Source organism: Aegilops tauschii, chromosome 7 (genome assembly GCF_002575655.3).
Source record: "Aegilops tauschii subsp. strangulata cultivar AL8/78 chromosome 7, Aet v6.0, whole genome shotgun sequence".
Taxonomy (NCBI): domain Eukaryota; kingdom Viridiplantae; phylum Streptophyta; class Magnoliopsida; order Poales; family Poaceae; genus Aegilops; species Aegilops tauschii.
The window spans coordinates 591840329-591853417 of record NC_053041.3 but is presented as its reverse complement, the minus strand read 5'-3'; the positions used below and the strand labels follow the sequence as shown (position 1 = coordinate 591853417).

General features: G+C 45.7%; 1 protein-coding gene across 1 annotated transcript; it reads right to left on the bottom strand.

The window, feature by feature from the left end:
- Positions 1–1991: 1991 nt before the first annotated feature.
- LOC109740033 (probable allantoate deiminase) lies at positions 1992–7501 on the bottom strand. The gene is made up of 11 exons (XM_020299076.4): positions 6501–7501; positions 6343–6428; positions 5517–5620; positions 5358–5442; positions 5142–5258; positions 4279–4388; positions 4087–4192; positions 3916–4002; positions 2795–3034; positions 2564–2689; positions 1992–2437 (listed from the first exon to the last, which is right to left on the bottom strand). The coding sequence occupies exons 1-11, from the start codon at positions 7069–7071 to the stop codon at positions 2120–2122; spliced, it is 1950 nt and encodes a 649-aa protein (XP_020154665.3). The 5' UTR covers positions 7072–7501; the 3' UTR covers positions 1992–2119.
- Positions 7502–13089: the final 5588 nt, after the last annotated feature.

The following is a 13089-nucleotide window of genomic DNA, read 5'->3' as shown; positions in this document are numbered from 1 at the left end:
TTTTGAAAATTGTTCAATACGTATTAAAAATGATTGTGCAAAAATAATAAATTCAATAAATGGGTTAAAAATGTTAAACGTGTTTGTAGAAATGTAAGAATAATTTTACACAATAATTATTTTAATAAATATAGAACATTTTATGAAATAGATGTTGTAATTTTTTTGAATGCGTGACGGGCATTTTTCAAATACACGTTTACAATTTCTTAATACAAGTGAGAATTTTCCAAAAATATGTTGACTTTTTGGAAAAATGCACTATCACTTTTTTAAGTTGATGGCAGGTAATATGTTCAGTTGTTATCTTTTTTTCAAATGTGAGAATTTCTTAATGATTTTTTAAATTTTATGCTAGTCTACCTTTTCTTTTTTTATTTCTCTTTATTATTTCGTCCGATATCCCTAATAAATAGTAGTGTATTTGGATATTGCACAAACTGTTCTTGGCCTATTGGTTAGCACATGTGCACATTGTGGGCGAGGTAATGAAGTCGAATCCTGCCGGTGTGCTTTTTTTCACTATACTCTATTTTTATCCCACATGCTGACATGCAGGGCCTAGATCTGACATATGAGGTCAGTGTAGTTTGGCATATTTAAATAAAAAATATCAGGAGCTTTTGCAAAAAATATTTAAAATATAAGGAATTTTCTGTTAAACAACTCGCACACTCCTCTCACAGGAATTGACATGTGGGTCGACGCCATGTTGGCACACTATGTGGGCTTTGCATATGCCCGAATACGGACAGAGGTACCATATTTGAACGTTCAAATAAATTACGGCACTAGTTTTGTGTATTTTACAAGTTTAGGCATCAAAGTGATCGCATCGAACAAGTTGAGGCACCCGTGGTGTATTTAAGTACTCGTTGCAAAGAACACTCCACTTTCCCAGGTCGCAACAAGTGGCGCACATGCAGCGCACCACTTGTCGCAACTTGAGAATTTTCTCTTTTTTCGTAGATCTGTTTATTTAAAACGTTTTATCTCTTAAACCATGCGTCCAAATCTCGAACGGTTTTCACCATTAGATTCCTCGCGTCAAGATCTTTAAAACTAGATCCCATGTTGATAGGTTTTGACGAGCTTTTTTTCTACAAAAAAATACCGGACGAAAAAGACCGGGTGAAAGAACCGAACCAGGAGCACGGTTTTATTCCCTTTTCGAAAGAGGCACGCCCGTGCCCCTCGCGAAATCACAACCGTGCCTCTCGTGGAAGCAAAACCGTAACTCTCGTGGAAGAAAAAAAACAGAAAACGCGTTTTTTTCGTTTCCGAGAGGCACGGCCATGACTCTCGTGAAAGCACAACCGTGCCTCTTGCGAAAGCAAAAACGTGACTCTCGCGAAAGAAAAAAAAAAAGAAAACGCGTATTCTTTTTCCTTTCCGAGTGGCACGGCCGTGACTCTCGCGAAAGCACAACCGTGCCTCTCGCGAAAGCAAAACCGTGACTCTCGCGAAAGAAAAAAAAAACAAAAAACGCGTTTTGTTTTTCCCTTTCTGAGAGGCACGGCCGTGACTCTCGCGAAAGCACAACCGTGCCTCTCGCGGAAACAAAACCGTGACTCTCGCGAAAGAAGAAAAAAACAGAAAACTTGTTTTTTTTTTCGTTTTCGAAAGGCACGGCCGTGACTCTCGCTAAAGCACAACCATACCTCTCACGGAAGAAAAACCATGACTTTCGCGAAAGAAAAAAAACGTATTTTTTTGCGCATTTTTTTCCGGAAAGGTAAGGAAGACCATGAAAAACCAAAACGTCAAAAAAACCAAAAAACCGTTTAAAAAGCCGAAAACGCGTGCGAAAAAATATAGAAAAACAAAATCCTAAGGAAGCATCGAGAGCGCGACACGTGGCGAATGGCTGAGAGCGCGCCAAATGGCGCTGATCGTTGCGAGGCTTTCGAAGAAGCGCTCGTTAACTAGTTGCTCTCCGACAAAGGACCGTGCGCTCTCCATCCAACCCGACGACGGTCCACCACCGTTCGTGAATAAAGAGTCTCAGCGAAGAGACCCATTTATTTCTTGCTGGCCCAATGGGACGGCAGCCCAGTCCAGTCCACCATATGTACACGCACAGCCTGAGGCACGAACCGACCAATCACATTCACACATTTCACAGCTCGGCGACGGCGTGCTGGTCGAGGAAGCGGAGCAGCGCGAGCCCGGCGGCCCACACGTCGTCCTCCGCCACGTGCTCCTCCGGCGAGTGGCTCACCCCGCCGCGGCACCGAACGAACAGCATCCCCACCCTCGTCAGCCGCGCCATCGCCATCGCGTCGTGCCCCGCACCGCTCATCAGCACCGGCGTCGCCGTCGACTCTGCTCCTGCATGGCCGTGGCCGCCGGGCGCCATCGCCGACACCGCCGACCGCGTCGCGCGCTTCAGCTGGGCCGTCAGCTCCGGGTCGCACGGCGTGGCCGCCGCCGAGTGCTGCAAATAAAATACGGTTCAGTTCTGCTCAGCTCAGCTCAAAAGAAAGCGCGCAGCTCTCTGCTCAGCTGCAAACATGATAAACCACAGCTTAAATGCTTCAGTATTCAGGTACAGTCCCCCTACCTTGTGCTCGACGGCGCAGTCGACCAGCCGGTGGTCGCACCGCTGCATGACGATCCGCGAGAAGCTCGCCACGATCGTCTCCCGCACCAGGTCGTCCATGGCGCGTATGTCCACCGTAAAATTCACCTGGTGATCGGCATCGGCAGGCGAGGTGAAGGACTCAGATCAATGCTAGACAGTGACAACTTGGTGATAACAGTGACCAATGGTAGACAAGGCGAGCTTAATGACCTGGCCTGGAATGACATTGCTGGCGCTGGGCCACGTGAGCAGCTCGCCGACGGTGCAGACGAGGCCGGCGAGGGACTCCTCGGTGAAGCAGCCGCACTCCTCGTCGTAGGTCAGGAACCTGCTCGGGTCTTTGCAGAGGCCCTCCAGTGTCACCACCAGCTCTGCAGCTGCAACCATCGGATCACGGCGCAATTTCATTGGAACCGTCCCAGCATGCCCTTGGGAACCGTCTACTATTACCTAATCAAACAGCCAAAAAATTCTAAGCATTTTCAACTTAGGAAGCGATAGCCATAGCTAGGGACCGATTTGGGCCACTGGTTTGCTGTAGGAATCTGAGACTGCCAAACCTATAAGATTTCAGTACAGAGCACCGGCCACTAAAATCACACTGAGAGCAGGAGGGGGCTGAATAATTCTTATCAAACAGAGCAACTTTGGTGATGGCGATACTCGTGTTTCCTTGGAATGATTCTTAATCTGATAAATATAGCACACATCGTACCATCGTAGCGAACTAGCAAGGGCTCTGTTAGTTAAATGCTTCATGTTGACTGCTCACATTCTTTGCTCAAACAAGGAGTGCTGACCAATTAAAAGAAAGGACTGCTGATGATTGTTTAAGCTTTTAGTGGAGAACGCCAGTCATCTTACTAAAATTACACTGAAAGCTAGTAGGCCTGAATAATTCATATCAATGTTAAGCAGAGCAACTTCGGTGATGGCGATACTCGTGCCATCTCAACGGTTCACAAGGAGTAATTCTTAATCTGATAAAATATAGCACACGTCATACCGTCGTACGTAGTAAACTAGTAAGGGATTATTAGTTAAATGCTTCATGTTGACTGCTCACATTCTTTGCTGAAAGAGAGACTGTTGACCCAGTTACTTAGTTGATTATTTTCTCATTAACAGGCGGTCCTTGCCGTGGCTGATGATTTTGAAATAATTGGTATTAAAATAGCATCTTGATTTTTTTGCAAAAGCTGGTCTTAAGATAGCGTGCAATGCTACTTGGTCATATTTTAGTTTGGTTTGAATTGATTATGTTTTGGTCTTAAGATAGTGTTGATGTTTACTTTCCAGCGAAACAAAAATAGCAGAGAACTCGAATGCACCTTCAATCGCGTCTGCCCTGCGATTCCTTTTACGACACCAAGGGGATAGCGCAGGGCTTCCAGTACAGGCCCTTGTTCCAAGTGAACCTATCATACATAAACAGAGACTGTAAGTACTGAACTTCTTCAGTGTAAGCAACTACACAAAAGTGATATGCAAATCCTTTATACCTCAACATAACTCCCCACCGACTCCGGGCTGTACTTGACTTGACCAAGAGCAGCAGCACTAGCTTCGAAGGAGTTCAGCCGAAGAGCCTCTTGAACGGTAGTGCCACTGAAGAAGTTGAATGCAACATATAGACTGCATCAGCAAACCGTTTTCCAAAAAGTAGTCCGGTTGGTTTATGCAAAAAGGGCAACCTCTTGTCAGATACTTGCAAAATTGATTCAGGTAGAATACCAGCTACAGCGGCGCTTCCCAGAAATGTTGTCTGAAATCTAACGCCCTCCTCGTCGCTGAATGCAATCACCTGAAGTAAACCAGGCAGAAAATGAGCACCATGCTCTGTCATGGTGACATATTCAGACATTCATAATGCATATCTGTCATATGAAGACAATGCAATAGCATATGCCATGATAAGTCAAAACACGTGACATCTAATAGGTTATGAATCCTGAATAACAAAACGGCTAGAATAACGAAAGCCAAGACATTAGCCATGTACACATACACGTACAACGGTACATGTTATCGTCAAGATTAGCATGGAAAGGGACAAGCGTTTAGAGAAACACTATAAAACTAGATTCCTTCTGGCCTACATCTATCTTTGTAGCTTGTCTGGTTATCTCATTAAAATAGCAGCAGATCTCATACCTGCTTATCTAATCAGCACCGCAAAAGTTAGATCTGAAACAATTAAGCAATAGACACTGCTAAAAGTTAAAAACTTTGCTACGTCATTTAGTAAAATAACGAAAAAAACATCCTGATGGATTATGCTGACTGGAAGCAACTAGTGAACAATAAATATTAAAGCACTCTGAAGTAGTGAGATTAAATACACAAGACAAGGACAAGTTCAGTGCAGATTGGTGTCGTATTTGTGAGACGCATGTGAGTCATCATGCACCTGTGAGCAATAAGATAATGGCTCGCGTAACCAGCTCACTGATTGCAGTGAGACAAGCACACTATCCTGATAGCATAGTAACAGCACTACTAAATTTCAGTTAAAAAACAGCAATATTAAACTGGAAACACTAGAAAATTATCTAACCTCTACTGGTCTTGTGAGCCTCTGAAGTTTTCCAGTGACTCTCAAGACCTTCAGAGCAGAGATTGCGCAAATAATACCCAAAGCTCCGTCGTACATGCCAGCATCAATGACAGTATCCTGTTTTTTTTGTTTCAAATACAAGACACCTTTAGTCAGTGATAGCTCTTTGATCACTAAAAGAATCACAGCATGAAACAAGGAATTGATAGTTCTCACCATATGGGATCCAATCAATAGAGCCTTATCTGTCGAATTGGAAGGCTCAAATCGACCATGAATGTTACCCATTTGATCAACCCACCTTTAAAAAGTAGCATAAATAGGTCAGTCGAGTCGAAAGCGTGAGAAAATGACCGTAAGTGCAAACAGACATACGTCGTAAGTCCGGCATCTTTCATCCAGCTGATAATGACATCAGTGGCTCTGAAGGAAGCAGGACTCAAGAATGTCCTTTCGAGGAAGCCTTCGCCATCAGATATCTGAATCATGCAATCAACGCCGTGTTAGAGTTACGTGCCTCCTGCTTTGCTGAACTGCTATGGTGCCAAACAGCAAGACAAAAGATACAGCACACGTCTTGGAAGCCGGAAATTGCTCATGTTGGATATTATAATCCGGCTACAAAAGGTGAAAACTGAGCAACCTTGATTGCTTCAGGTTATCTCCACCCCAAAACAGGGCATGTAGGATAAGATTATATGGAATGACTAGGAAGCACAATCGAACAAAAAGATCGAAACGTGAAAAAGAAAAAGGTTGCGTTAACAGACACCTAACTAATTGATTGCTAAAAAAAGTACATAACCAGTGTTATAAATTTAACTAGTTTTAGTAGTTTTGTTGTGTGAGATGGTCTCCGGTGCGAAGAGAAGTCATATCTTGCTTAGAAAATGACTTGTGCAATACGCACAGTTTACCGCCGTTGCGTACTGCACAATCTCTGAATTCAAGAACGGATGATATAACTAAAACCAGAGAAACCCAGATGCACCTCTTTGCATCCAGACTAGTAGTTGAAGATCTTAGACCAGTCAGAGTGCATTAATAATCAATCAACCAAGATTCCCGTATCTGGAGCTAGAAAAGTGGATCAAGGAGCTCTGAACATCTGGAGCTAGAAAAGCGGATCAGGAACTCTGAATATTCCCGACCCAAGACCAAGAGCCGGCGGCATAGTGGATGGACAGAGAGGGAATCTGACCTTGCCGAGTTCCTTGAGCCTGAGCACCGTCTCGTCCCTGAGAATCTCCCTGTACAGGCCGTCCGCTCCCAGCTGCTCCAGCCCGTCTGATTAAAGAGCAACCATCAGTGAGAAACAAATTTATGCCGAGAACAGGTGAGGATCTGACGCACACGCACCGGAGACGGGGATCGAGGCGAGGCAGGCTGGGAGGACGGAGATGAGGAGGATGAGGAGCACGGAGGGGAGCGAGGAGGGAGCCATGATGAGCCGCCGCCTGCCCGCCGCTGGTGCGTGTGTGGCTGGCCTCTGTGGGCTGGGGCTGGGGGTGGCTTGGCGGCTCGTCCCTTTCCTCCCACAGGGGGTGTGGCTGTGGCGCGAGGCCCCCGGCTTTGTAGCCCCGCCGCTCGGGCTCTCGCTGGCCCGTGTCATCCACTCGCGTGATCGATCGCTCCAGGCCGCGCTGCATGCACGCTCTGCTTCCACGAAATGGAAAGCGGGCGCTCTCTTTTTGTTGGTTTCTTCCGGAGAAAAGCAGAGAGGCTGGATGGAATCAGCGGCGGGAGGAACGTGGCTGGCAACCACCTTCCGTCTCGCAGCACAACTCCAGCGGACTACGGGTTCCTCCATGGTGATTCCGTCCAAGCGGGCGATCCTCCTGGATCCGCCGCCCCCACCACACGCCGTCTCTGCGCCGTCGGATCGGGCAGAGGCAGATTCAGGGCAGGCGCATCTGCAGCGTGACTGCATGGTGCATGCACGGACGGGACAAATCGGGAAAGCGACGGGCAGTCGGCCACAGGCTATGGCTAATCTTTTGGCTGAGAAAAAGGATAGGCGAGATGGATAAAAGTTGTGGTCCAGAGAATCTCGTGGTTAAAAATGTGAGACATTGGTCCCGCCGGCGGCAGGCTAGTGGCGAGCCGAAAGAATCTGGAATCCAGCGAGCCTCCAACTAGGAGGAACCCAAGGCCCCGCCGGCTCCGGGCCGGGGTAGCGTCGCCGTCGAGTGACCGCCAGGCGCCCGCTTTCGTGCCCCCGCCGCTCGGGCTCCCGTTGGCTCGTGCGTGCCATCCATCCACCGGGGAGCGGTGACTCGCGCGATCGCCCGAGCCGTCAGCTCACCTCTGCTTCCATGCCCGTGAAATGAAAAGTGAGCAGTGTTTTTCTGTTGGTTTCTGGAGAAAAGCTAGAGGCTTGGGATCAGCGAAGGAACGTGGAAACGGGTTACGTCTCGCAACAGAACTCAAGCCGATCACGGGTTTCCGAGAGAGTGATCTTCCTGGATCCCCACCCAACCCCCGCCATCGGTGGTGAGTGTCAGAGCAACTCTAATGGGCCGACGCTTGGGTCCGTGTGAAAGAAAAAACACGGTTGAACGCGTCGACGCAAATGAACGGTTAAGTTTCTGAAGTAATCCACGGAGCAAGAGAATCTAACTTTGAAGCAAATGATCTTGCTAGCTAGGGCCCCGGTTTCTTTAGCTGGGGGCCGTTATATTTGGTTATCCACCACTCTGGATATTCTATTTGTACCAGATGTTATTGTAGTTTAAATAAAGTGTGGTGGGGACCCCTAAAAATGGACATTTGTTCGTTTTTATGTTCGTTTTGACCCATTTTCAGTCTAAATTTGGTCCGGATTTGGATCTGCGTACATGCCATGGATGCCCGCGACATCCTTCAATGGCCCACTTGTCGACGGCACATCATTTTCATTCCCTCCCGCCCTCCTTCCCTTTAGTCATGGCCAACGAACCTACCACGCTGCCGTCCCCATCCCCGATGTGGCTGCCCGCGCCGTGGCCCCGAAGAAGTGGAAGAAGGAGCTCACCCCGAGCAGAGAGCGGCTGAGACGATGAAGCGGGCCAACTGGCGGAAGAAGGAGAACGCGAAAAAAGACGATGTCGCCTCCGCTGCGAAGAGCGAGGCCCTCGTCGCCAGAGCCGCGCAACAGGCCTTCCTCTTGCTAGAGTATCGCGAGCCGGCCCTTCTCGTCGTTGCCATTGCGGCGGCCCGCCCGCCCAAGCTACCGGAGTCGTTGTGCATGTCAATATCGCTGCCGGCATACGAGTATCTTCACGGACACGATGCGCCCGAGATGCATGAACCATGGCCAGGATGCAATTATTTTGGTGCAATGTTGTATGACGGCATGCCATATGGTACTATGCAGTTGTGAATCTAAGGGGGTGCTTCGACAGGCTCGAGCCCCCCTCCACAAATTGGATTTTTTTACTAGTATTCAACCCAGCCTAGTATCAAAATTTTAGGCTTATTTGAACTAAAATATTGAGAGTTAGCGGCTTTTTCTTCGCACCGTTAACTTCGAGCCTCCCTTCATTTTCTTCCAAGATTCACCACTGGTACTATGCAACAGTTTATTGCTTTATTTTGTTATCTACTTGTTTATGGTGTAATTTGGCCAATAGTTTGTATGATCGGCCAAATTAATTTAAATGATTGTGGCCATATTATTGGTCCATATTATATTTGCCCTTGTTGTTTAATTTAAAATGCAGGCGTGGTCATAGTCCAGTGCAGATGACACGTCAGGAGATCAGGCCAACTGAAGTTATTTACCTAGGACAAATATATGGAGTTTCGCATGGATTAGCTGCTACTTGGACAAATTCTCGTACGCTGGGCTAAACTGTGGTTGCTAAGATGAAGGATTCTTGCATGAGCTATGGAGAGTCACGTATGAGAAGATGCAACAATACATGATGAATGATCAATCATTATTAGCCGGTGTGATTAGCGACCTTGCCGGAGTATTTTATTATTTTCCTTGTAGGCTCAAGGGTATTTATACGTATGTGTATAACTTGAGCTGTGATTGCGACGTGGCCGGAATATTTTATATATTCATATAAGGCAAAGAGTAGTATACATGGTGACCGAATCAGATCCTGATCGGTTTAGTTTTGGAGTTCTATACTTGTACGAGAAGTACTTCTGTGTACGCCAAGTCCCGCGTGCCTTAATAGGAAAATAACAATCGATCTATCAATACAAACTACTTTTTCACGTACGTCTTTTATCTTTGTCGTTCTTCTCGGCCGAGCTCTAGCAACCCTAGGGTTTGGCTATCTTTGCCGTTTTACGCTGGAAAGCGGCCGGTTCTCCTTCACGAAAACGAGATATCTTTGTTGCTTTGCCTGGAAAGCAATCGTTCGTCGTCACGAAAGCACGGCAAATATCCTGGTGTTACAAGGTGATTTCGTGTGCCAGCACAATTAGCGACTCCGCTGGGGACGAGAAGAAGAAGAGCTACATGATGAGTACCGAGTCCAAGAATGGGAGCGACATCGACCCGGAGAACGTCATAGCCGTCACACTCGATGATCCGTCGGAAAATGATCGGCGCGAGCTTGAAGAGGAGCTTGAGAAAGAAAAGGTTGAGAGGCTGAAGCTGAAGTTGGCTAGATACGCGAAGACGAGGAACGACGTCGTCAAAAACGTAGTTCCGAGCCCTTCTGATGCGTTCAACACTCAGGTAAAAACCTCAACCGAAGAAATTGCTCATCTAATTGATGTGTCCGTAGCTAGTAAATATGGTTCTGATATGGAAAATATGACACGTACAATTACTCGAGCAGTAGCTAATAGACTTGAAGAATTTAAGATACAGTTTAATAAAGATCTTGAAAATTGTCTACCTGGTCATGTACGCTCATTAGTGCTGCAAGTCAATTATGAATATTCTGGGAAAAAGCCGATGTCACCACAAAATAGCGGATTCATTAATTTGCCTAATCATATACATACACCTAGTGCATCGGCTAACGTTACGCAGCTTCCTGTCCTTTTAACAAATAATCAAGACGGCTAGAGTTATGTGGGCACTTCGGCTAATAATTTTGTTCCTAGTACTATTGCTCCTATCGTTTCGACTTCGGTTCCACAAAATCACAATAGCAATAACCGAAGTTTTGGTTTTAATTCTAATTTGCAGCAGCCTAGTTATCGGACAGTGGCATATAGTACGCCACCACTGCCGCCTGTTGGTACCGGGGTTCCGTATGGGCCGGTACCCGATTCATACTTTAGTGGGTCTCCGTTGCAAACTTCACATGCTCAAATTTCGTTGCCGGAGCTTTCGCCACGTGCTTGTGTTCCATCTGATCCACAAACTAGTTCTCTATAGCCCAATGATAATTTTAAGGATCAGCTTGCTAGTATACTTAGAGAATTTGGTTTAGAACCTAAGGGTAGAGCACGTGCATATCAAAAACCATACCCTGATTACTTTGACTCGACACCATATCCTCGTGGTTTTAGAATTCCGGATTTTGTTAAATTTACGGGGGAAGATGGTAGATCTACTTTTGAGCATGTAGGACAATTTTTAGCACAATGCAGCGAGGTCGGCACATCGGATGTTTTTAGATTAAAATTATTTCCTTTATCTCTCTCCGGTACTGCATTTACTTGGTTTACATCGCTTGCTCCTAATTCTATTTCAACATGGGCACAATTGGAGCAAAAATTTCATGAGTATTTTTATAGTGGTGAAACAGAACTTCGGCTTTCAGATTTAACTATGGTTAGGCAGAAATATAATGAGCATGTTCATGATTATATTAGGAGGTTTAGGGATGTCAAAAACCGATATTTCAGCTTGACCATAGCCGAAAAGGACTTAGCCGATCTTGCCTTTTCGGGTTTAGTCGCTCATATTAAGGATAAACTAGAAGGGCAAGAATTTTTAGATGTTAACCAAGTTTTGCAGAAGGCTTTGGCGCAAGAAAACCGGGTTAAGGAAATTAAACAATATAGCCAGTTTAAAGATAACAGAAATAAAGAGAAAGATAATCATGCGGTTAATGCCTTAGATTATGATAGTGATTCGGCTAGTGAGGATGATGTTAATATATGTGTAGCCGAATGGGTTCAAGCGCCAAAGTCAAAACCTTTTGCATGTTCTGCTTTGAAACCTACACGTGCTAGAAGAGACGAAACTAAATATACTTTTGATGTAAGCAAGTGTGATAGAATTTTTGATATGTTACTGCAAAATAAATTAATTAGAGTGAGGGAGGGTCATGTAATTCCACCTCCAGAAGAATTGGGTAGAAGAGCTTATTATAAGTGGCACAATTCTTTTTCTCATGCTACTAATGATTGTAACGTGTTTCATCGACAGGTGCAATCGGCCATCAATGAAGGACGATTGACGTTTACAGAAGGTTTTAAGATGAAGCTCGACAGTGACCCTTTTCCTATCAATGTGGTCGAGCTTGAGAGTAAAAAAATGCTTATTCGGTCGGATCAGACCGAATCCGCAAGAGAGAAAAATGTTGTTGATAACAGTGCTCCTCCAAGGATGATCAAACCAAAAAATCCAGAAATAGGAGTGTGGAAAGTCAACGGAGGGAGGACACAAGCTCCAAGGCCAAAGCCGACAGTTAGCATGTTGTTGGAAAAATATACCTCACGCAAGACCAGCAATGTGTTTAATCGGCTCGGAGGTAATAAGCGTCCTGGATCTCCTTTTGGACCTCGCAGTCATGAGCAATGGCAAGGAAGTGCCCATGACCAACAGCTGTATTTTGCAATTGAGCCGACATATTGGGGTTGTGCACCTCCTATGTATCCGCAGTTTCCTCCATGGGGGTTTAATCCTTGGGCGCCATATCCTACAGGGCCAGCAGGTTATTTTCAGCCGGGATGGATCCCACCGATGCCTATGTTCAGACCAAGTGTACATGAGAAAAGAGCTCGGTTTAATGAAGGAGCTAGGTCACATGACGCCAATGAGATTCGAGGAAGTCGATCACCGGTACGCAATGCAGAGGGCAGAAACTATAAGGGCGACCACAAGCGAGTATGGATGCCGGTGAAGCGTGCTGAACCTAAACCAGTAAAATGTCCAGATGATTTTGGTGCCAGGCTGAAAGTGGTGGAACATCAATCAGATGAGGTTGTTCTCAATCGCACCGAATCAAGCAATGATGTTGAACTAGGATCGATCCCAAAGGAAATTGTTAGTACAGAGGAAAACAATGGTGTGAAGGTGCAGCCAATGGGCCGACCTAATCAATGTGAGGAAAAAACTAGTTCTGGGCATAGCATGCATGCACAATCAGACAAGCCATTTGTGGTGTCCTCACATGCTAGTCAAATGTCTAAATCGGCAAGCTCACAAGTTGATTTGGTCATGGGAAGTTATGCTCCAGGAGCGTACAAAGGTATCAAGTCTAATACTAGTACACATGCACGTTGGGATTCAAGCAATGTATGTGGCCAGAAGTTTAATGCTAGTAATGTATATGCTCAACAAAGAAGTTTTCCGGCCAGAGATAAAACATTCGCCGGAAAAACAGAAGTACGCTAGTACAGGCCAAAGTACCCCGTGTTGGAAATATGCCCTAGAGGCAATAATAAATGGTTATTATTATATTTCTTTGTTCATGGTAATTGTCTATTATTCATGCTATAATTGTATTGTCCGGAAATCGTAATACATGTGTGAATACATAGACCACAACGTGTCCCTAGTAAGCCTCTAGTTGACTAGCTCGTTGATCAACAGATAGTCATGGTTTCCTGACTATGGACATTGGATGTCATTGATAACGGGATCACATCATTAGGAGAATGATGTGATGGACAAGACCCAATCTTAAGCATAGCATAAAAGATCGTGTAGTTTCGTTTGCTAGAGCTTTTCCAATGTCAAGTATCTTTTCCTTAGACCATGAGATCGTGCAACTCCCGGATACCGTAGGAGTGCTTTGGGTGTGCCAAACGTCACAACGTAACT